Source organism: Thalassophryne amazonica, chromosome 15 (genome assembly GCF_902500255.1).
Source record: "Thalassophryne amazonica chromosome 15, fThaAma1.1, whole genome shotgun sequence".
NCBI classification, from domain to species: domain Eukaryota; kingdom Metazoa; phylum Chordata; class Actinopteri; order Batrachoidiformes; family Batrachoididae; genus Thalassophryne; species Thalassophryne amazonica.
The window spans coordinates 25,633,263-25,656,655 of record NC_047117.1 but is presented as its reverse complement, the minus strand read 5'-3'; the positions used below and the strand labels follow the sequence as shown (position 1 = coordinate 25,656,655).

The 23,393-nt window shown below is 41.2% G+C and overlaps 1 protein-coding gene across 1 annotated transcript in view; it reads right to left on the bottom strand.

The window, feature by feature from the left end:
* Positions 1-11,104: 11,104 nt before the first annotated feature.
* LOC117526564 (zinc finger protein basonuclin-2-like) overlaps positions 11,105-23,393 on the bottom strand; it is a 51,382-nt gene continuing 39,093 nt past the window's right edge. Inside the window, exon 5 of the mRNA XM_034188628.1 lies at positions 11,105-12,315. Within this exon, the coding sequence (XP_034044519.1) occupies positions 11,490-12,315 (826 nt within the window). The 3' untranslated portion in view covers positions 11,105-11,489. The remainder of the gene's footprint in view (positions 12,316-23,393) is intronic.

The window sequence follows — 23,393 nt, the reverse complement described above, 5'->3', positions numbered from 1 at the left end:
ATTACGATTTTCATCATATTCTTCTGTTGCACTTCATATGATATACTAAAGTGTGCATGATATTTCATGGATATTCTTATGGGTGTCCCCACTCAAACTGACAAACTTTATTGTTTTGTGCAAATATTTGCTCATTTTGAAATGGATGCCTGCAACACATTTCAAAAAAGCTGGGACAGTGGTATGTTTACCACCTTTATGTTTATCACCTTTCCTTCTAACAACACTCAGTAAGCATTTGGGAACTGAGGACACTAATTGTTGAAGCTTTGTAGGTGGAATTCTTTCCCATTCTTGCTTGATGTACGACTTCAGTTGATCAACAGTCCAGGGTCTCCGTTGTCGTATTTTGTGCTTCATAATGTGCCACACATTTTCAATGGGCGACAGGTCTGGACTGCAGGCAGGTCAGTCTACTACCCGCACTCTTTTACTACGAAGCCATGCTGTTGTAACACGTGTGGCTTGGCATTGTTTTGCTGAAATAAGCAGTGACGTCCCTGAAAAAGACCTTGCTTGAATGACAACATGTGTTACTCCAAAACCTGGATGTACCTTTCAGCATTGATGGTGCCATCACAGATGTGTAAGTTGCCCATGCACTGGGCACTAACACACCCCCATACCATCACAGATGCTGGCTTTTGAACTTTGCTCTAGTAACAATCTGGATGGTCTTTTTCCTCTTTTGTCCAGAGGACACGACGTCCATGATTTCCAAAAACAATTTGAAATGTGGACTCATCAGACCACAGCACACTTTTTCACTTTGTGTCTGTCCATTTCAAATGAGCTCAGGCCCAGAGAAGGCGGTGACATTTCTGGATGTTGTTGATGTATGGCTTTCGCTTTGCATGGTAGAGTTCTAACTTGCACTTGTAGATGTAGCGACGAACTGTGTTAACTGACAATGGTTTTCTGAAGTGTTCCTGATCCCATGCGGTAAGATCCTTTATACAGTGATGTCGGTTTTTAATGCAGTGCCGCCTGAGGGATCCAAGGTCACAGGCATTCAATGTTGGTTCTCGGCCTTGCTGCTTACGTGTAGAAAGTTCTCCAGATTCTGTGAATCTTCTGATTATATTATATATAATCAGAAGATTCATTATATCATTATATCATTATATTATCTTCTGAACTGTAAGTGATGGAATCCCTAAATTCATTGCAATTGAACATTGAGAAACATTGTTCTTAAACTGTTGGACTATTTTTTCACAGAGTTGTTCACAAAATGGTGATCCTCACCCCATCTTTGCTTGTGAACGGCTCAGCCTTTTGGGGATGCTCCTTTTATACCCAATCATGACACTCACAATTAGTGTCCTCAGTTCCCAAATGCTTATTGAGTGTTGTTAGAAGGAAAGGTGATGTAACACAGTGGTAAACATACCACTGTCCCAGCTTTTTTGAAACGTGTTGCAGGCATCCATTTAAAAATTAGGAAATATTTGCAGAAAAACAATAAAGTTGACCATTTTGAACATTAAATATCTTGTCTTTGTGGTGTATTCAATTGAATATAGGATGAAAAGGATTTGCAAATCAATGTGTTCTGTTTTTATTTACATTTTACACAACATCCCAACTTTATTGGAATTGGAATAATTGATTAGGGTTTTGGCCAAAATAATCATGATTCTGATTTTCACCATAATCAAGCAACCCAGCATCACCCTCTTTGTGGCTGTGCTGGCACATCTGGCTTTAAATCGCTCCTTTTGCCCTCCGTGATGTGCTTACTTTAAAAAGTGCTTGAAAACCCCATGGCAGCTCCTGTCAGGCACAATTTTTGCCTTGCAATTTTTTTTTTCCTTGCTTACACATCTTTGCAGGAAGATAAAGATCCAAGTCCGAGACCTCATGGGCCTTTTGACCTATAGGAAGAGGTTGAAGGATGCCTTAGAATAGTCTTTGTGATATAATTCCATTGGATAGATGAGTGTGGAGATATTTTTAAAAGAACAAGAAGCTTCAAGTCTACACAGTTCAGATTTTTTGGTCTTAATTTACATGAACATTAAGCAGTGATGTAAGATGATGATTGTGTTTTATACTTGGCCTCACTGGAGGATCCTTGGGTGCCGCTGGAATGATTTTATGTCACATGAACAGTTATTTAGGAAGAGTCAGATAAGGAGTATCACTTGCATTGTGAGGAAACATCAGCTATTACATTTTGGCCATGTGGTGTGTTTCTGTGGGCATGATCCAGTACACAGGTACCTCACTGTTGAGGACACCAGCAGGTGGAGAAGGTCAAGGGGGTGCCCATGTTTCAACTGACTGCAGCAGATCGATGGCTTCTTGTGAGAGGTGAGGATGGACCGGTTGTCTGCCTGGGTCAGTGCCACTGAGGACTCCAAGCGGTTCTGTAGTGTAGCTGATGGGTCATCATGTGGCATCAGTGCATGCTGTCAACCAAATTAGTTGACCAAACTAATGTCTTTAAGTTGAGGAAATGGAAAAATCTGTGCAGTCTCTTACAGTTTAAGGTTTTGTGTTTTTTAGAGTGTCTCTGACTGCATGCTTGTCTCTGTTTCTTTCCTGGTCCAGCTGTCTACCTATATGGGCCTGCCGCATGCTTGCCTGTCTGCCTGGCTTTCGGTCTGTGTATCTGTCTGCCTGCCTTTCTCTCTTTATTCCTGTTTTCCTCCCTTGCTGTCTGCCTGTGTCTGTCTGTGCCCGTCTCCCTGTCTGTGTCTATTTGTCTGTGTGCCAGTCTTTTGTTTTTTCTAGAGTGTGTGCCTGCATGCCAGCATGCCTATGTCTGTCTCCCTGTCGGCATGTCTGTCCATCTGTCTTCCTGCCTGCCCCTGTCTCCTTGCCTGTGTGCCATTTTCTGTCTGCCAGCATGTCTGCCCATCTGTTTGTCAGCATGTTTGGCTGTCTGTCTGCATGCGTGTTGGCAGTACGTCTGTCTGTGTTCCATTGTCTGTCTGCATGCGTGTTTGGCAGTACGTCTGTCTGTGTTCCACTGTCTGTCTGCATGCCTGTTTGGTAGTACGTCTGTCTCTGTTCCATTGTCTGTCTGCATGCGTGTTTGGCAGTACGTCTGTCTGTGTTCCACTGTCTGTCTGCATGCCTGTTTGGTAGTACGTCTGTCTGTGTTCCATTGTCTGTCTGCATGCCTGTTTGGCAGTACGTCTGTCTGTGTTCCATTGTCTGTCTGCATGCCTGTTTGGCAGTACGTCTGTCTCTGTTCCATTGTCTGTCTCTGCATGCCTGTTTGTCAGCATGTCTGCCTGTCTGTTCGTCAGTGTCTCTGTCTGTCTGTCTGCGTACCTATGTCTGTCTTTCTGTCTGTCTGCCTGTGTCCCCGTCTGTTTGTCAGTACGTCTGTCTGTCTGCCTGCCTGGCTGTGTCTGTCTGTCTGCATGTCTGTTTGTCAGCGTGTCTCTGTCTGTCTGCGTACCTATGTCTCTCTGTCTGCATGTCTGTTTGTCAGCATGTCTGTCTGTATGCCTTTGTCTGTCTGTCTGTCTGTCTGTCTGCATGTCTATTTGTCAACATGTCTGTCTACATGACTGTTTATCAGCATGTCTCTGTCTGTCTGTCTGCATACCTATGTCTCTCTGTCTGTCTGCATGTCTGTCAGCATGTCTGTCTGTATGCCTTTGTCTGTCTGTCTGTCTGCATGTCTATTTGTCAACATGTCTGTCTGTCTGTTTGCATGACTGTTTGTCAGCATGTCTCCCTGTCTGTCTGCATGTCCGTTTGTCAACATGTCTGTCTGTATGTCTGCATGTCTGTTTGTCAGCATGTCTCCCTGTCTGTCTGCATGTCCGTTTGTCAACATGTCTGTCTGTATGTCTGCATGTCCGTTTGTCAGCATGTCTCCCTGTCTGTCTGCATGTCCGTTTGTCAACATGTCTGTCTGTATGTCCGTTTGTCAGCATGTCTGTCTGTCTGTCTGCCTGCCTGCCTGCCTGGCTGTGTCTGTCTGTCTGCCTGTCTGTCTGCTTGTCTTGCTCTCTGTCTGCTCGTCTGTCTGTATGTTCAGAGTTATGCTGCTCAAAGGTCAGCTGAGGGCCAGTCGATGACCTGCTGCCACCAGGAACACACCCACTTATGCTGCAGGGAGGCAGGGCGTCAGCTGAGTGGCAGACAGTGGCCGTGGTTTCCGCTGGTGGGTCGTCACTGCTGGGGTGAGGGTTTAGGATGGGTGGTGTCTCTTTCTTACCCTGCATATAATCGATACCATCAGCTTTTGAAATGTGTGCATGTGTTCTGCAGTTAACGTTGATGACAGGGGATCAAGGAGCTGCTGTGTGACAAAGAGGAATGGTGTCTAATTCAAGGTCAATAAGTCACTCGTTGCCTTTCATAGGGGGGAGGAGGGAGGCTGACGTTCTCGGTGGTTACCAGAGTAAACATGACATCCCCGCTGGAGCTCATATCAATTTGTAATTTGACCTCCAGTCACAGCAAATGATGTCAGCACAGGTCGCCTTTCAGAATGACCCCACATTTGTCTGTTGTCATTGTCAGTTTCTGTCTTCACTATTACATCAGTGTCCCGTTTTAAAGGTTAGTCCCTTTTTTACCATTTAATTCATAAAAATGTTCTCTTTAGTTCCTTAGCATTCATATAAAAGATTCACGCACTTATATTAACCAATATGATTCAAACTTACTTTGTGTGGAAACAGTTTTGAATTTTGAACCACCTGGGTTCAAATTCAGCGCAGACAGATGGGGTTGTGGGATTTTCTGACCCTAAAATGGCAAATTTGAGCATCATCATGAAGTCATTTTTTAATTGGTTTGGATAATTATGTTCATAGACTCTGTATATGTAGTTTTCTGAATAAAAGATCAGAAATTCAAAGTTTTCATCAAATGTGACCTCCTCCTTCATGTTATCTGTGAAATCTCACTGAATTTGCCATGGAATCACCCCCAACAAAAAATATCCTTCCAGAAATAAAGTTAGCTGTAATTTTTCAGTATTCCACAGTAATAAAGGTATTTTGAAAATGTACTCCCTTGCAAAAGAGATCTCGATCTCAATGGGCTAACCTGGTTAAATTAAATTCAAATTTTTTAATAAGTACATTCGAACGTGAAGTACTTTTTGGCAATTTTGGGAAAAATCTAATTCTATATTTGTGGATGAACCACATTCTACTTTATAAAAATGAAGTATTTTATCTGGATGAATAATAATTCATCCAGATAAGATACTGTACGTGTGAGTGTCTTCACTATGTCGTTTGTCTTTGGAGAAAATGGAATGCACAAAGTGAAAATGTCACAGATGAAAAAGCTTTAAATACACAAAATTACCAGAAAACAGAGGACATTTAATTAAAAGGCAGTGTGATCAGCTAAAGGGACGTCCTCTGTTTCCCTCCTTCACTGACCGTCTTCTAATTTGCTAACACCAGCAGCACCTTCTTCTCACTCTGGTACATCTTTTAATAACTCTATTAATCTAATCATCCTCTAATTGGTCAAGATAGCTTATTCCCTCATGAGTTTTATCATAGGGTAATTAAAGAGTCCAGAAAAACCTGCTGAAATCACAACAGGTTGACTGACACTTTGTCTCTGTTTTCTGCAAAAGTAACTGTTAAATCGAAGCTTCAGACCCACAATAAGAAACAAAATGTGTGCAAAATTGCCAGTGACTGATAAATCTTTAATATAAAAATTGTACAAGAATTCTGATACAAATTACAAGAGGTATTTGGACAAAATATGAATAAAATTCCATTTACATCCCAAAACCCTTATGCATTTTATGCAAAAACCATAGACAGTTATGATACAGGAAACAAATACAAGAAAAGCAAAAAAAAAAAAAAAAAAAAAGAAGTGGAAAAAGGAATATTTTTCTTAAAAAGAAGAGGGTTTTTTTTGTCCTGTCTGCAAATGGCAAACACCTGTTTTAGGTAACATCGAGTATTCAAGGCTTTCAAGCTCCTCCGCTCGGTTTGTTCTCTGCAGTGCGACCGTGCAGCCGTGCAACGAGTGTCAACTGTCTGAGCCGTAACAGCGGCATTAAAATAAAAAAGAAAACACAAGCGGAAACACAAAATATTCACCAGGTCTTCAAGCTCATTTATACTTGATGACTGTAGAATACGATCAACACAATTTTACACTTTGAGCACTTTTTTTTCCAGGCGTAGTGACAGTTGACAAATTCCAGTTGAAAGTAATTTTTTAAGCCCAAAACAAATGAGACACATGCATCTATACAACCCTACAGTTCTGTGAGCTACAGTCAGTGGACCTTTTTCTTGCTGTGTCAACTCTACTCACTCATTGACATGAACAAAAAGACTGAAAGCGTTTGGCAAACATTAAAGATTCACTCCAGCTGTCTGGGCCAACGAGGAGCTCTGCGTGAGGCTTTCATGTGGCCACTAAAAGTGGCAGAATGGACCCAGGCACATGTAGTTGGACGCTCACCCTCCTGCAGCTGTTGCCTGTCCTCCATCTGTTTGTATTTCTGTGTATGTCACTGCAGGTTTCTCAGCCGCGTTTGTGGCCTTGTGCCGTTCTGAGCTCTGCAGGAACGACCAGCATCACGCAGTAGACAAAGAGAAGAGCATTGTAACGGTTTCTCTTTTAGGACATTCACACAACAACAACGGTCAATGGTCAACAATGGTTGAGCAAAAAGATTACTTGCTGCAGCTGCTGTTTGTGAACTGGACAACTTTGGATATGGTGCAAGAAATGCATTTCAAAGCTTGACATTGCATGACGTAGTATTGTGCCCGGTGCCCCCCTACCCCCCGTCTGAGTGTGTGCTTCCGTGGCTGTTATGTGACATATCGACAGGTACCACTAGTCATATTGTTTGACTCTTGGTGTCAAATTATTTGCCAAATTCGAGTTTCTATGGGCTTTAATAGAGAACAGAATAACACATTGCCACGGTAACAGCACAGGAATTCATCCAGTAATCACAACTGATGCGATGCTCCGAATAACTAAACCTTGAATGCAGATCAAGTTCCTACTCATAACAAGTAACTTAATAAATTAGTTCCTAAAATTGACTGGAAATGTGTTTTGACCTTTGACCTCAAAGAAGAAATCATCCATCACTGTATCCCACAAAATCACTGTGTGTAGATGTGTAGATTTTATTTTCTCCCAATGACTAGAAATGCACATTTTGAACTTTGATTGCAAAATGAAGGCCCCCTTTCATTGTATTCCACATAAGCATCTGTGGCCATGTGGGAGGAGTCAGGTTCATGACATTTCATGATGGAATGGCAGTTAGAGGGACCCAAAACCAATAGGTCCCACAATGCATGGGACACACTCAGTGTCCCATGTATGATACAGGGTGACCCACAAAAAACAGAACCCATAAAAATTGTAATGATCCTGTGTATGATCATTCCCCAAAGTTTGTTATCTTGGTCTCTTTGCATAAACGTCATGTTCTTCCAAGATTATGCCCCAAATGGTATGATTTCTTGGCGAAATAGACCTCCAGGGCTTTAGGTCTTTTCCTTGTTTGACCACGACATGTTGGCGAAGATGATTAATTGCCTTACCCAACATGTCTTGCCAAGAAATTATGCTGGACCTTTGTAGGATTTATTACAATTTTTATGGGTTCTGTTTTTTTGTGTTTGTTTTTTGTTGGTCACTCTACATTGAGTGCAGCTTAAAGAATGGCACTTCAGTTCCTGTCTCTCAACTTCAAGGTGATGTATCATACAGGGACGACTGTTTTTATGTTGGAAATAAATTGACACCAAAATCAATACTATACAACCAGTTCAAAAAAAGTGCTTGGAGGTTACAATTCATGCACCACATAAAAAATTTTACTGGTTACGTAGACTTTGTATATTTCGGGTAATTCCAGTGAGTTCAAGTCACTCGATGAGTAAAAACGTCCCAAACTATTTGCTAATAAACATAAATAAAATTCAAGATTTTGTTTTTGTTTCTGTAAGACTCCGTACATGCTGGCCCCACATGGAATGTTAGCGCTCTTATTAGCGCTACAAGGGGCACTAAACCCTGTCAGTTCCCTGTCTGTTCCATCACTCGAGCTTAACAAGTCACCTAGTTCTTGTCACCCATGTGAGCTGTAAGTAGGAAGTGCATGCAAGTGTGCGTCAGTCTTCTCTGCGTGCCTGAGTAGTTGTGTATTAGCGAGATGGCCGTCAGCGGGATGCTTGAGTAGCGCTTTATTTTATTATTTCTTTCTGCTGCAGTGAGGGCCATGGGGATTGAATGAGTGAATGAGGCAGCAAGCGCCTCAGTGAAACCCGCTCCTGGGAAGAGGCACGGGTTCCTGTACTCAATTTTCCCTTCACTTGGGATAAACAGGCAATTACCCATCCCTTTTTCCATTGCCGTGGCCGTCCAGTGAACTTAAGCATACACTATTAACGCGCGTCCCTGCAGGAGTGGCACTGTGGGGTGTGGAGACAGCGACTGAATGAGTGGCGGATTGAACAAATAGCTAAGGCGGGTGTTAAATGCTCTGAGACAAAGCAGATGGCCCTTAATCAGAATAAGAAGACATGGACAATGAAGGGATGAAGTGAAGAGGTGGTCGGTCTGGAGGTTAAAATATTGGGCTTGAGACAAGGGTTCGATTTCTTCAACAGATGAAAAAAAAATTAATTTCTCTTGGGCAATGTTTTCAATTCCCACATTGCTCATGTTGTGCAGTTGAGCACCCTGCATGGCTGCGTGTGTGTGCATAAGTGAATTCAATGTATAAATGCAGTCCAATTAAACGCACAAAGCGATCTGAACAGATCAAATAGAAGTGTTTTAAGCACGCACGGTCCACCTTTTTCTTTCTGTCGCTGCCACAGTCCTCTCAGAAGCTTGTGACAAGCGAGTTAGTCGAAGGAACTCGAAAGGCAGCACATTTTTAATGATCGCTGCTGTCATCCATTCCTCCAGATTCAGCCCTCCACCTCCACAACCCTTCAGTCAGCCTCGCTTTATCTCCAAGAACTGGAAACTGCATGTGTCACAGAGGCATATTCTTAAAAAGAAAAAGACATGAAAGGTTTCACGAGAAGAGGTCATGTCTGTTTCGCAACATGGCTAAAATGTGGAACAATTGCGACTCAACACTGTTATGGATGTAAGTTGTGAATACTGTACAGCACATCACAAATCACTGCAGTTCCCCCCACCCCCAGCCCTGTGTGTAGCACCAGTCAAGTAAGAGATCTAGTAACACATGGCATTGCTAAAACATTGACAAACAAGTGAAACTAAGGAACAATATTTTTTTTATGTCTTTACAAAAAAAAAAAAATCTTATACTGGACAAAAAACATCTCCATCAAGAAACATCACCCACCAATAAATACCCCTTCCCTTGGCTAAATTCCCATTTACTGCAAACACGTGTACCGTAAGACAGTCGCGGACATGTTTAAAACGGCTGCAACCAACAGCCAGGAAGATGGCAACGTTTTTCTTTTCATAGAGTACATTTGTAGCCAACGCTCAGCAAATCGATACCTAAAAATATCACAGCAAAGAATCTAAGACTCAAGTGCATCAGATAAATCAATGGGACACAATGAAACTAAAACACTCCCGTGTTGGTCAAAGTTTTTTTTTAAGTACGTGGGACAATCACATTTCCTTAAAGAGGTCGTACTGTAAAATATTTCACCACATGAATAAAAAGCAGGTACGGTTTGTAGACAAAAACAGACACTGAGTTGATGCATCTGTTCAGCTCCCTTTAAGTGGCCATTGTCCATAGTGCACAGTGAATTTCAGCGGAAACCTAATGTGCCAATATCTGAAGATTTTCTATACAAATAGACATTTTTTAAAACTGGGATGCTAATGTTCAACTCATGTTTTTAACCACTACATGTTTTGAACACTACATTATATATAGTTGCCTAATTGCAATATTTCTGTCACTGCATGTTTTACCAATTCAGTTTTGCTTTTGTTCCACAAAGCAGATGGTCACCTCACTGAGTCTGGTCTGCTTGAAGTTTTTTTCCTACAATTAAAAAATTCAGAGGGAGGTTTTTTTTTCCTTACCACTGTCACCAATGTGCTTGCTCATGGTGTGAGTAAAGTCAAAACTTTGCTTTTGCGTTGCACCTTGATCTAACTTGCAATGCATTTTGGTGCTATATAAATGAATTCAGTTGAATGTCTGGGATTCTTAGCATGAAATTACAACTACACACAACTGCAAAAGGTAAATACAATGTTTTTAGCACAATATGGCCCCTTTAAGATACTTGTTCTTGCATTTATAACCTTGAGACTAACATGGTGGATGTGGATTGGAGCAGGACTACACATATTACTAAATAGAGGAGAGATCAATATTTAAATGACTTGGTTTTGTAAAATCATATATTCAGTCTCACATGGATCACTTGTCCAAAACAATTGGTGACTGCAAAGTTTGGGTAAAGTTTTTGAGCATTGTGTGTCAAGATGTGTTGTGAAGCTGTGTTCAAAACTGAACATGTGCAACAAAAAAGAAAGAAAGAAAGAAAGAAAACACACAGACACACACCCACACACACAATGGCACTAGTATATTAAGGGTACGGTTGTGTCCCTTGGCACTTTATCCATCAATGACCTCAAACAATACCTAAACTTGCTGTTGCAGAAGTCCTCATTATTAATATTACACATCCCCTTTTGTATAGATGCAAAGTGCAAAAACTGAATTTGTATACTAAAGCTCATAAACATAACCGACAAATAGGAAATCAATAGAAATACAGAGAATGATATCAGTGTAGGAGTCTAAAATGCATGCCGACAACTTCTGAATATCTAACAAGTAGATAAAACAAGTCACATGATATCTTCTCCACCCCCCACCCCCCGCTATGACTCGTGCCTTTGAAGCTAACGTAAATGAGTCAAGCTAGTACGATGCTACCTCTTTCTCGCCTATAGCTGGAAGTATTGTACTGGACTGTAACATAAAACCGTAAAGAGCGAGGAGAAACAAAAGAAGCAAACAACCATCAAACACAACTCGTTTACACCAAATGCCTCTTTGAACATTATTTACAAATGAAGCTGTCATGCTTTTGTAAGGGGTTCATTTAAAAGCTATCATTACACAAATACAACAAGAAGATTTTCTCTTTTTTTTCAATACTATCATTTCTGCAGGCAAAAATCACAAATAAGAGTTTGAATAGGTTCTTTGGAGACGGACTGAAACAGAAAGTGTGGAGAAAAGGAAAGATGGTGGGAGAATAAAAAAGAAAACTCCATGCTCAAGAGTGCCGGTCTTCTTCCAAATGAGGAAAAGTCATATGTCACGAGAATAAAATGTTTCGAGTCGATGAAATATATAACAGGGCACAGAAATGTCTTGCAATGACTTACAGAGGATGGCCAGGAGGCGTACAGGCATTTAGCTTGTTTTTGATGGCCCCAGGCTGGGGATAAAAGCTAATTTAAGGAGGAATTAGGATGAGGAATGAGTGGAGGAATGGGCAAACTGATAGGAGGGTAGGGTAGCGAGTCATTATTTAGTCTATTGTTGTTGAGAAAGGTACGTTTTTATGGAGGTTGGGGTTCTGAGAATGTCGGTTACGGCTGCGAACAGAGCTGAACACCATGTTGCAACCGGGGATTTTGCACTTATGCATCTCGCGCAGGTGCACAGTCTTGTAGTGCACCCGCAGGGTCCCTTTGTTGCTGTACATTTTGTGGCAGATGCTGCAGAGGATCCCACTGCTGCCACTGTTACTGCCCCCGCTAGACGAAAGGAGATACGGTGAGGAGAAAGGTTCCAACCCTTCACTACTTCCTTCTCCTCCTCCTCCTAGTTCTCCAGTCTGATCCCGGCGCCCCCCTTCACCCTGCTCCTCAGCATGCTGGAAGCATTCCTCCCCCTCGCTGTTTCCATCATCCTCATCCTCCTCTCCATCCTCCAGGTCATCCAGTAAGATGCCTTCATCGCTGCCCTCGTCTGACTCGTGTGAGGAGTGGACGCTGCTGCTGGATTGAACACTGGATGTGGTGCTCAGGTCCAACACCACGTAGTCATCCGACTGACCACGGGAGAAGCCATTGGTGTGGTGGTTTCTGAGGTCTTGGTTGAAAAAGTGGTGGGGATACTCGTTGCTTGTTGGGGAACGAGCAAAATGGTTCATGCCAGTGGGCCCAAGGCTGGCACCACCAATGCCCATCCCGGCCATCGTGTCAAAGACCATGGTGTGGTGCCCGGCGTAGATCTTGGCCAGTATTTCAGCTCGCAGGTCCTTGGGCAGTGGTTTGAGTTGGGGGTCCAGGACAATGTCATCCAGCTCTTTGGTCAGCAGTTTGCGGTGCAAGTTGATGTTGGAGCTGTGCCTAGTTTAGAGAGAAAGGCATCAATCAGAATAACATAAATGTACACCAACAACCAAGCAAGCAGCATTAAATTACAAAACCAAGTGCTGCATTAAAATTAATTCTCTGTGCAATCTCATATGTTTCATATTATTCTACATTAACCGACTTGTGTGAAAAGGCATCAGGACTGAAAAACATCACTATACACTTGTGTGTATAATTATCGTTGCTATCCATTGAGTTGCACAGCCGGAGTCACACAGAGACAAAAGACAAGAAATCCACCCTGCAGCTCTCCTCAGAAAAGTGCATTAACACCGAGAGAAAGAGCATCCTGCGCGTATGTACTGCTGTCAGCATGTCTGCACTGCACAGCCCTCAAATCCAATCGTCTCTGACTCAATTAAATACTCCACCATATTGAATGGGAGTTTATCAATTGATTTGAGCTGTGATAATGTGATAATCGAGGGGAATTGGATAGCGTATTAGCAATAGGTCCTGACAGCATTATTGCATTCGTTCCCTACTGGAGGTGGCTTAATCGAGCACCTGAATGAACATGTCTTTATGTATCCCAGGATTTAATTAAGACGGGCGTTTTTACCCAAACACGAGGCAAACAGCTGATGATACACACGAGCGCTGTGCAACAAGTGCCATGCTTCAGCCACGATACGATTAGTGAGGATATCAGCGAGTGAAAAAAGCCATGCTAAAGGATGCAGGATGAAATGGATTTACATTCTAAGCTTTTTTTTTTTTGTCCCCAAAATTTTGCTGTGATTTCACAGTTGCCAAGCTGGACTGAGAACAAGGGGGGGTGGGGGCACTACGGTACATACGCCACAATAAAACAAAGCCAGTAATGATCCTGTTTTGATAACAAAGACAATGGCCACTCTTGTCATATCAGGTAAACATTTAAATCAGACATATGCAGAACAGTCAGTGGTATTAATGTGAAGGGTTTCCATGCAGGGAGGGCACATGTGCGCCAAACACACATACAAAAAAAAAAAAAAAATTACAAAAGAAAAGGGTCATCCTGAGCAGGACAGGCAGAAATGGAGTCACAATGGATAGTAGAGCTTACCAGCAGTGGCAGGGTTGATGCAGTCAAAAAGGGTCCCTTTCCTTTAATTATTTACTTCCCTATCCGACATTGTCCTGCAAGAGGTAAAAATACATTCATTTGAGGGACCCTTTTCTGTGAACCAGGCAACCAGGAGCCCGTCCACTCGAGCATCGTCAGCACTGAGGGGGAGATAGCGTGGAAAATCGATCGGCCGCGGCTGTCACTGCACGTGTGTTCGCGCAGGCGTGTGTGCATGTGCCTGTTTGTGTGTGAAAAATATACTACTTCCATATAGTAGGGCTTTGATCAGGAAGACTATATAAGCCCTTTGTTCTTTTTTTTTCTTTTAAATCCTTTGATAGTACAGTTGCACCCATCTGCTGAAAGCTTATGGCTAAAATATGGGAGTCATGATTCAGTGTCTGCGATGAAGTATCTCCGTCTAGTCAAATACATGTGTGGATTTTTTTTCCTAGACAGTCTAAAAAATGGGATCAATGGTCAGAAATTTCTGTTTCATCTGCATGGATGACAACCGACTGCCGTCCTGTAGACTTGTGTGGAGTCTGTGATGCTGTTGATGATGCTCAGGTAGGCAGGTCCTTTGCAACATCATGTCTATAAAAACACCTTCTCACTGCTAATAAGCTCTAAGTTATACAAGATATTAAAGTCAAACATGCTAAACGTCATGCAGTAAGTAAGCTAAAAACTCCAAATGCACACTGTACACACTGCACATGATATACATCTATAAAACTATCACGTTCTTAAAGATTTTAAGGACACAGTTTGGTCTTCACTTTGCTGGACAGGCACACATTTTTCTTTCATAATTTTGAGTCTGAACACCAGCAGAATAGAGATGAACAGAAACAAACAATATGTGCTTGTAGTGTTGACTTTTCGCATTTAATTGCAGGGGTTTCACAAAAATACTACATTAGCCATTTAGGAATTCCACACATCTTCATATACAGTCCCTCCATTTTCAGAGGTCATACGTAATTGGACAGTAAATATAAATATATAATTGGAAAGTAAATTTAATGATAAACTCATCACTTTCACAACCTGTTTTGTTTAGATGACTCGGGATGGCTACATGAACATTTTCAAGTATAAATAGTAAGGTGCTGTATTGTAAATCTGTTTGGAGTAGGCAGTTCATAAAAGATGAGAAAAGCCCCGTTTACACCGAGTCCATGACAAGTTGCGATTGAAAAATGTCTTCTGTTCACCGTCACTCTCTGACTCTCACTGGGCTTGCAGGCTGGTCACAATGAGGTCTCCATGGTCAGAAAATAGATCCCTCTTGGTCTCCATCACTCCCCATTGGTCTCCAACAGGTATGCGAGTGTATTGAACTGTTTTTAAACACTTGCACATGTTGTGCGAGCAGTTAACAGATACACGGGTCTCATAATTGATCTCAGTAAACTCTCACATCTCAACTCACGCGCAACTTGATCCTGTGGGTCGTAATAGACTCTCAATTGACTCTGCATGGGGTTGCATCAATGATCGCAGATATTAACATATTTTTCACTCGCACAATTCAGTCGCAATGCAGGCTTGGTGTAAAGCAAATAACAGATCACAACGGAGACCAACCAAGACTTGTGAGAGTTGATAAAATGTCATGATCTTGTATAGGTTTTAGTCTGGTGTAAACGGGGCATAAGCGTGCAAGAAGGAGACTAGTGAGGGAAGCCACCAAGAGGAGTTGTCAGGTTCGTTGGCTGCAAATGGATAAACTGTGCCATTTTCATCTTTTGCGTTATCACGTGAAGATTTGAGATCAGAGTTGACACAGGTGCCTTGGTGGCTTCCCTCAGTAGTCTCTTGCATGATGCATTTTGAGAACTGCCTACTCCAGACAGATTGAACATATACGGGACCATACTGTTTGTATTTCTTAATGATTAATGAAAATTAAGTCCAACACTTACTGATCAACTTTGAAATGTCCATGTGCCAGTCCCTCGACTTGTCCTAAGAAAACTGTCTGTAAAAGTGATGATTTGTATTCACAATAGTATTTACTTACCAATTAGTTACAGCCTTTGAAATTATAGGACCCGTGTATAAATATGACTGTAACTCAGTGGTTAATTCATTGTCTTTCTGAATTTCCTTGAATTAAAGCTGAAATTCTGCACTACAAACCCACCTTGATTGTGTCATTTCAATTCCTTTGTGGTGATACACAGAGGCAACATTGCAAAAATGGTCACTGCCTAAATACTTACGCAAATTATATAAAATAACAAAACATCTGTTTCAGTATTCCAAGTGTTTAAGCTTACACACTTTTTAAACCCTTGTTGACATACCTCCTTAGTGTAAATAAAGGCTTTGCACACTTGGCATAACACACTAATGCCTTCATTTATCAGATTTAGATATTCTGCCCAGTTTGCCATTCCATCACTTCACTTCAGTACCTTTCCTCCCCCAAAAACCAACTCCTCTGTTCCCCCTTCCTCCTTCTTGGCCTCCCTGTTGGCCAGTAATGTGCCTGGCAAACCAATTTGACAGTCTCATCTTCGCCCAAAAGATGGGGGAGGCCTCCGGAGAGCCCATTTTTGTCTGTGCAGAGGAGGCGGTGCAAGAGAATGTGCCCGTCCCAGCCGGCGTTAATCATCTTTAGGTTCATCCAATGGCCCTTGCCCTTGTTTTTGTGTGCGTGTGGAAATGTTGTGCTAAATGACTCATAATGTGTAAATGAGATGGAAAGCTGAGTGGTATTAAACTGACACTGGCGGTTCTTTGTCTTTCCTGTCATCTGGGGTGGGTTATGAGGTTTGGTGTGGAAGTGGGAGGACTGGAGTTTTTCAGAACATTTATCACTCTCTGTCACTGTTATATCTTCTTTTCACTGTTTCAGCAGAGGCAGAAAAAATAAGTGAAAATCAAACATGTTGGAGTATTGTTTAATATTACTTGGGATTCTGTGGAGCATTAGATCTAGGATTCTGTTAATGACAGTGTGCATAGTGGGGAAGCTTTATGTTCTTCATCTAAGAATAAAATCATTTCTGTTGTGCTTGAACTGTATCACCAAAAAAAGTTTGAATCTTTTAATTAGTAGTTAATTTGAACAGGGCTGAGTGGCTTTTGCTATCATATTCTCTCTATAAGTGGTGCCCTTTGTTTATAAAAGACAAACAGAGAGCTAATTGTGAAGCAGCAGAGCTGGGCCCACATGGCGTGAGGGGACCGAGGGAGATGGGAAAGAGAGGGCTGGAAAGAGACTCTCCAACATAATTAACCTTCACTCTCTCCATTTGCAGTGCTCCATACAGGGACCGCAGGGCTGTGCACTGCTGCACCATGGGAATATGGAAGTGCCAGGGCACAGCGTTGTGGAAGCGACATAGACAAGTGACTAAAATATTGAACTGATGGTTTAAAAGTAGGATAGGCTGACTGGCATGGCGAAGGTAGGACCGATGTCAAAAAGAGAAGAAAGTGTAGAGTGTTTATATATGTTGTTCTTGTTAAACTAATAAAATAAAAGATCTGTGCCAAATTTTATTGTAATCGGACATTGTTTAGGGGTTCCCCACAAAGCAACAATTTTACCCAAACAAGCAATGTAGTAATCCAGTAATTCCAGTTATGTTCTCCTCTGGGTGACCAATCAGCCACCACTTTTTGTGATTAGAAGCCATCACGTTCCTGTAAAAGAAAAATAATGGCATCAGAGTCTTTCCCGTTAGGGTGATGTTGCCTTGCCAATGGAGGGAGAGGAAAATGTGTCACTCTAGGGGACCTCTAAATCTTATCTGATTGAGTTCAAATTTGGTCTGCACCTATAAAACCCCAAGAGGAACAAAAATAACATGTGGCCCAAAGTCTCTCACAACTTTAATTTTTTCACTATATAACATGAACAGCCCTAATATATACGAGGGCTGTCCATAAAGTATAGGTCCTTTTTATTTTTTTCAAAAACTATATGGATTTCATTCATATGTTTTTACGTCAGACATGCTTGAACCCTCGTGCGCATGCGTGAGTTTTTCCACGCCTGTCGGTGACGTCATTCGCCTGTGAGCACTCCTTGTGGGAGGAGTTGTCCAGCCCCTCGTCGGAATTCCTTTGTCTGAGAAGTTGCTGAGAGACTGGCGCTTTGTTTGATCAAAATTTTTTCTAAACCTGTGAGACACATCGAAGTGGACATGGTTCGAAAAATTAAGCTGGTTTTCAGTGAAAATTTTAACGGCTGATGAGCGATTTTGAGGTGATATTGTCGCTTTAAGGACTTCCCATGGTGCGAGACGTCGCGCAGCGCTCTCAGGCGGCATCATCAGCCTGTTTCAAGCTGAAAACCTCCACATTTCAGGCTCTATTGATCCAGGATGTCGTGAGAGAACAGAGAAGTTTCAGAAGAAGTCGGTTTCAGCATTTTATCCGGATATTCCACTGTTAAAGGAGATTTTTTTAATGAAAGACGCGCGGACGGGTCCGCGCGTCGGGACGCAGCCGGCGCAGAGCGGCGGCACAGGAAAAACACCTCCGTGTTGATAACCATTTGTAAAATCCAGGCGGCTTTTGATGGCTTTCAGTGGAGTGAGTATATGAGAAATTGTTTAACAGCTGGACATGTTCCAACTTGTCCATAAGGCTTCCAAGAGAGGTGTTTTTCCTGTGGCGGAGCGTCACGGCGGCTGCGAGCCGACGCGCAGACCCGTCCGCACGTCTTTCATTAAAAAAATCTCCTTTAACAGTGGAATATCCGGATAAAATGCTGAAACCGACTTCTTCTGAAACTTCTCTGTTCTCTCACGACGTCCTGGATCAATAGAGCCTGAAATGTGGAGGTTTTCAGCTTGAAACAGGCTGACGACGGCGCCTGAGAGCGCAGCGCGACGTCTCACACCATGGGAAGTCCTTAAAGCGACAGTGTCACCTCAAAATCTCTCATCAGCCATTAAAATTTTCACTGAAAACCAGCTTAATTTTTCGAACCATGTCCCCTTCGATGTGTCTCACAGGTTTAGAAAAAATTTTGATCAAACAAAGCGCCAGTCTCTCAGCAACTTCTCAGACAAAGGAATTCCGACGAGGGGCTGGACGACTCCTCCCACAAGGAGTGCTCACAGGCGAATGACGTCACCGACAGGCGTGGAAAAACTCACGCATGCGCACGAGGGTTCAAGCATGTCTGACGTAAAAACATATGAATGAAATCCATATAGTTTTTGAAAAAAATAAAAAGGACCTATACTTTATGGACAGACCTCGTATATATATATATATATATATATATATATATATATATATATATATATATATATATATATATATATATATATATATATATATATATATATATATGTGTGTGTGTGTGTGTGTGTGTAACAATGCACCAATACAAATTGGTAATTAGTTGTAAAGTAAAAGATAAGGACTACTTCAATACAGAATCCTTGGACCAATCTAAATGGTCAATCTACTTTGAACCAGTCAATGGCTTCATTTCAACTTTAACTCAGTTAAGCTGCTGCCACGTCTTTTGTCTTTGAACTCTCATAAAAGTTCAAAGGTCAGCGTATTGATTTCAAAAGACTAGTCACAGGAATATTACCATTGCCTGTGAGGTAAAAACAAAATCTACATGTCCGATATTAGTTTCAGGCAAGGAGGAACCCTTTGGACTCAAGATGTTTGTACGTCTAATAGGGAAAAATGGCCATTTTCAAATCCCTATAACTTTTATGGCTCTAGTAGAGTCTCAGTGAAAATCAAGTATTGGGCGTCATAATAGGTAAAGCTGTGTGTCAGATTTCAAGGAGAAACCAACAAACAAAATGGTCTACTGACAACATGTACATCCAAGTAGGATGTTTCAACTCCAGTACATTTTACGATTCTACTTGAATTGCGATGAAGTGTCCAATGGCCAAAGCTGTCGAGGACCACTATGACAGATTTGAGATACATATAGGCCAAAGGATGACCAAATATTATTTGTTACATATTTGTAATACTGAGCTTAAGGTTGATAAGGTTGGTTGATAAAGGGCACTACAACAATTATTATATACAGCAGTCAGCAAATATTTTACTTTTGTTATTGAACAAGCAGTAGTAACCTTGGTGACAGCCAGATCTAGAAACTGAAAAACAAGCTTATTTTAGGCTATGTGTAATTTCAAAACACCACACATTTTGTGAGAGAGAAGGAAGACGTGTCAGTTTCAGCCACACAAAATCATTCCCACGGGATTGTGTGGAGGCAGAACTGTGATATTTATGTTTTCAAATAGCACCAGAAAAATGTTTCGACTAATGTAGTGCACTATTGTGTAGACATGGTCCATCTTGCTCACTGGCAACCACATTTTACCATATAACATATAACCATATTACATGGACAAAAAACTTATTTGATTGATCCGGTGCTTCAAACATCACCTGACATGACAGGGTTTGTCCTTGTCATATATTTTATTAATTTGGTGTGTTACAAGATTATCACATTTATTGTTTTTGACCTATCGTGTTTACAATCTGGAGGGAATGAACTCCAGATTGTACATACTTATATATATATATATATATATATATATATATATATATATATATAAATTATGTAATTTACAATTTATGAACAATCCAAATGTGGGCATTTTGGTGCTTTCAGTTTCCTGATCTTAGAGTAAAAATCATTATAAAAAAACTAATGATATTTCCATTTTATTGCTGCTATTAAAGGCAAACATACATTATGTCATTAGAGGATTATGCAGGGACAGGTTTAATGAGAGTGTGGTTTATGTATACCTCAGTGCCCTTCTCTCTGTTATTTTGTTCCTTATTTGAACTGCAGATGCAGAATAATATGTCACATATGCCATAAGTAATTTTCCCCCCAAGAAAAAAGTATGGAAGCAATACCGTGTTTAAGTCCCACTCATCCACAGCAGTATTATTCGCCACTAGTTCACAGATGCATTGTGGTCAATGCAACAGTCATCCCTGCTTGTTGTGGTTTAGCTCTCTCTCTCTCTCTCTCTGTGTTCTACATGTTTAATTGTCATCTGTACATTGGTGTTTCCCATCATGAACAGAGACAATTAAACACGAACATCAAGTTTGGAAGATTCTATGCTGTCACATGAAAGACCTATGCTGTCACCACCTTAATGTGGTGAATACTGACTCTCTAACACTGTTCTGCCCAAGTGGCAACCTCAAGTGCTGAAAAGTACCAAAACCTGCAGTTCCTTGAATAACCACATGAGAACAGCTCCAAAAAGTGAGTTAATCCCTATAGAAGCCCATGTTAAAATTTCCAGGATTGCAGCAGAAATTCACAGATTTAGAGCCTGGTATAAAAAAAAATGGTTTCAGTTTCTTTAACTAGATTCTTAGGATGAATTTTTATTTTCATGCTTGCTGGTTGAATGTCAAGGTGACAGGTTGCACGAGCACTCCACATCAGTACTTTGGAGCCACCACTGCTCTACGTGACCACAGACTATGTAACTACACCTCAATAACATCACCATATCCACCTCATCTCCTCTGACATCATTTCTCTACTACTACTGTTATAAAATCACTTGTTTATGACAGACTCATTTTGTTGATCCACAGTGGCATTTTGCATTTGCAAATATGACAACTGATTAGAATAGAATAGAATAGAATGCTTTTATTGTCATTATACACAAGGTACAATGAAATTACATTCAGGGACAGGGTGAGAAGCTTAAATATTTGAGAGTGACTCAGAGTAGATCCACTGCCATGGTAGTTTGTGCATTTGGTGATTATGCCCCTTGGTTATGTCACTAGGGAAGTCATCCAGGCATGGCCCAGTACGAGGAGACCCAGCACACACTGCCTTGGGAACACCTTGGGATCCCCCCAAAAAGAGTTACAGAACTAGGGAAGGGTGGGAAGAGCTGCTTAGTCTGCTGCCACTGCAGTCCAGACCTGGAAAAGGTGTGGATTCCAGGCCTGGATTCCCTCACTATGTTTATTTTCAGTGTTTACGTCGCATAGGGCGATTCTGTTGGGTGTGATTTCAACTTATTTTTGCTGGATGCATAGTGGGCAATCTGAATTTAAAATAGGATGTAGGGTGCAAAGGGGCTCATTTGAAATAGAATGAAATAAACCAAGGAGAATCATTTGTCATCACTTTTAAAAGATGGAGTGGCGCACTCCAGGCACACAGCTATTTAGTAAGTAACTCCAGAGATTGTTCGATGAGTCAACAAACCATTGAAGCAATCAACCAATAAAATAAAATTTTTGTATTTGTTGTGTGTTTACCTTTATGTCATTTAATGCTTCATGGTTGTTGTCTGTCTGGGTGGCTGCCATGCAGGAGTCGAGTTAGTTCCATGGAGCGACACCTGGCACCAGCGCATTCTCCCAGACGTGATTTAATTTGTTGTTTCCTATTTAGTCTGATTGCATATACAAACAGGGTGCACATGCATCTTATACCCGCTTATGTAAGACGCGTCAGAATATGGCACCATTAAATACACTGTGCTTGATTTTGTACTAGTTCAAGTTGGGTACATCATCACTGTGCATGACCACACCTCATTTTCAGACCAACAGACCTACTAGCGCACAGATGATACTCTGTATTTACGCCACACTGTGCACTGGCTCAGCTGTATCAGAGGACAGCGGGGTTGCAAATTCAGTGACGCTAACATGTTGCCACCCACAGCCACTCCAAGAGTGTGTCATTGTCATCGACTCTTTACATTCTGCTGATGAACAAACAGGAATAAGAGCCGATACCACAAGAACCGTAAATGGGTGGGAAAAAGGCTTGTGGTTGGAAAGTATATTTCCTCCCAGTCTGTGAGACCTCCTTCACAAGCATTGGACAGAACAGACTGGTGACATACATGAATTTTCCCACTGTGACCATCAGAGGGCGCTGCTGAAATTGTGCTGCAGTTGCATGACAAAAGCTTCAATAAATACTGTAAGATTTTGAGTTTTTGTTGTTGTTTATGTATTTTTTAGCCTTGGTTCAGTTTTCATACAGCAATATGTCTAAACTAGCACATTGCCGTGGGGATCCATGGGCTCTAAATTGGGTTGTGTTTATAAAATAGGCAGCTGACATTTTTCAAGAGTGGTAATAAATTAAGCAAAGTGTCTATAATGCGTTGGAATGGAGTGTGAGTCCAGAATGGTTTTAGAATATTAGACCTCAACACTTTTTAGAAGAGGAACTCAACCCTTTTATTTCCTGTTAATTATGCAAATTTAATGTTAATTTACTGTCTTAATGTATTTATAAATTGTATAGGTTGTTGTTATCATATACACATTATTATTATTATTATTTTATTTATTATTACTTCTATTTTTAGACATGCAGAAACAGAGACAGTGGCAGAAGACATCAAAAGCATTACTCTTTACACTCTTGGTACCAGCAACATGACACTTAACTCACTCATGGTAACGGCAATATGACACTTAATTAAACTGACTAAACCAATTAAACTACAAAAACGCAATAAATTAATAACACTAACAACACTGTTAAACTAACATGAACCATAATAACATTTAAAACCCCAAACTCCCATGGTGCATTGCAGCATAACATCCATTGTTTATTGGTTAGCTATAATTGCTAATTTCTCCAAAAATATTTGTACTATCAACTTTCTGTTTTTGCAGCATTCATCCTTGACCCAAAATACATAAGCATACCAAACGGCAAATGTCAGCTCTCCCTGGTTTTGGCATGATCAAAGCCAATACACACGCACACAGAAGCCACTTGGCTATTATAATATAGATGGTCCAAAATGCTGTCCTCTCATTGGTCAAATGTGTGTGTTTATGTTCTGTTGTTTGCTTCACACAGGCCATTTTAGAAGGCCCAGGACATGCTCATATCTTAGCTATGATTGATATCTTATAAGTAGTCTCAACCAGACAAGTTTTTCTTTCTTTTTTTCCAGTTGCATGATATTGTACAGACTGGTACGTTTTTCAACTTGATGCATCACTT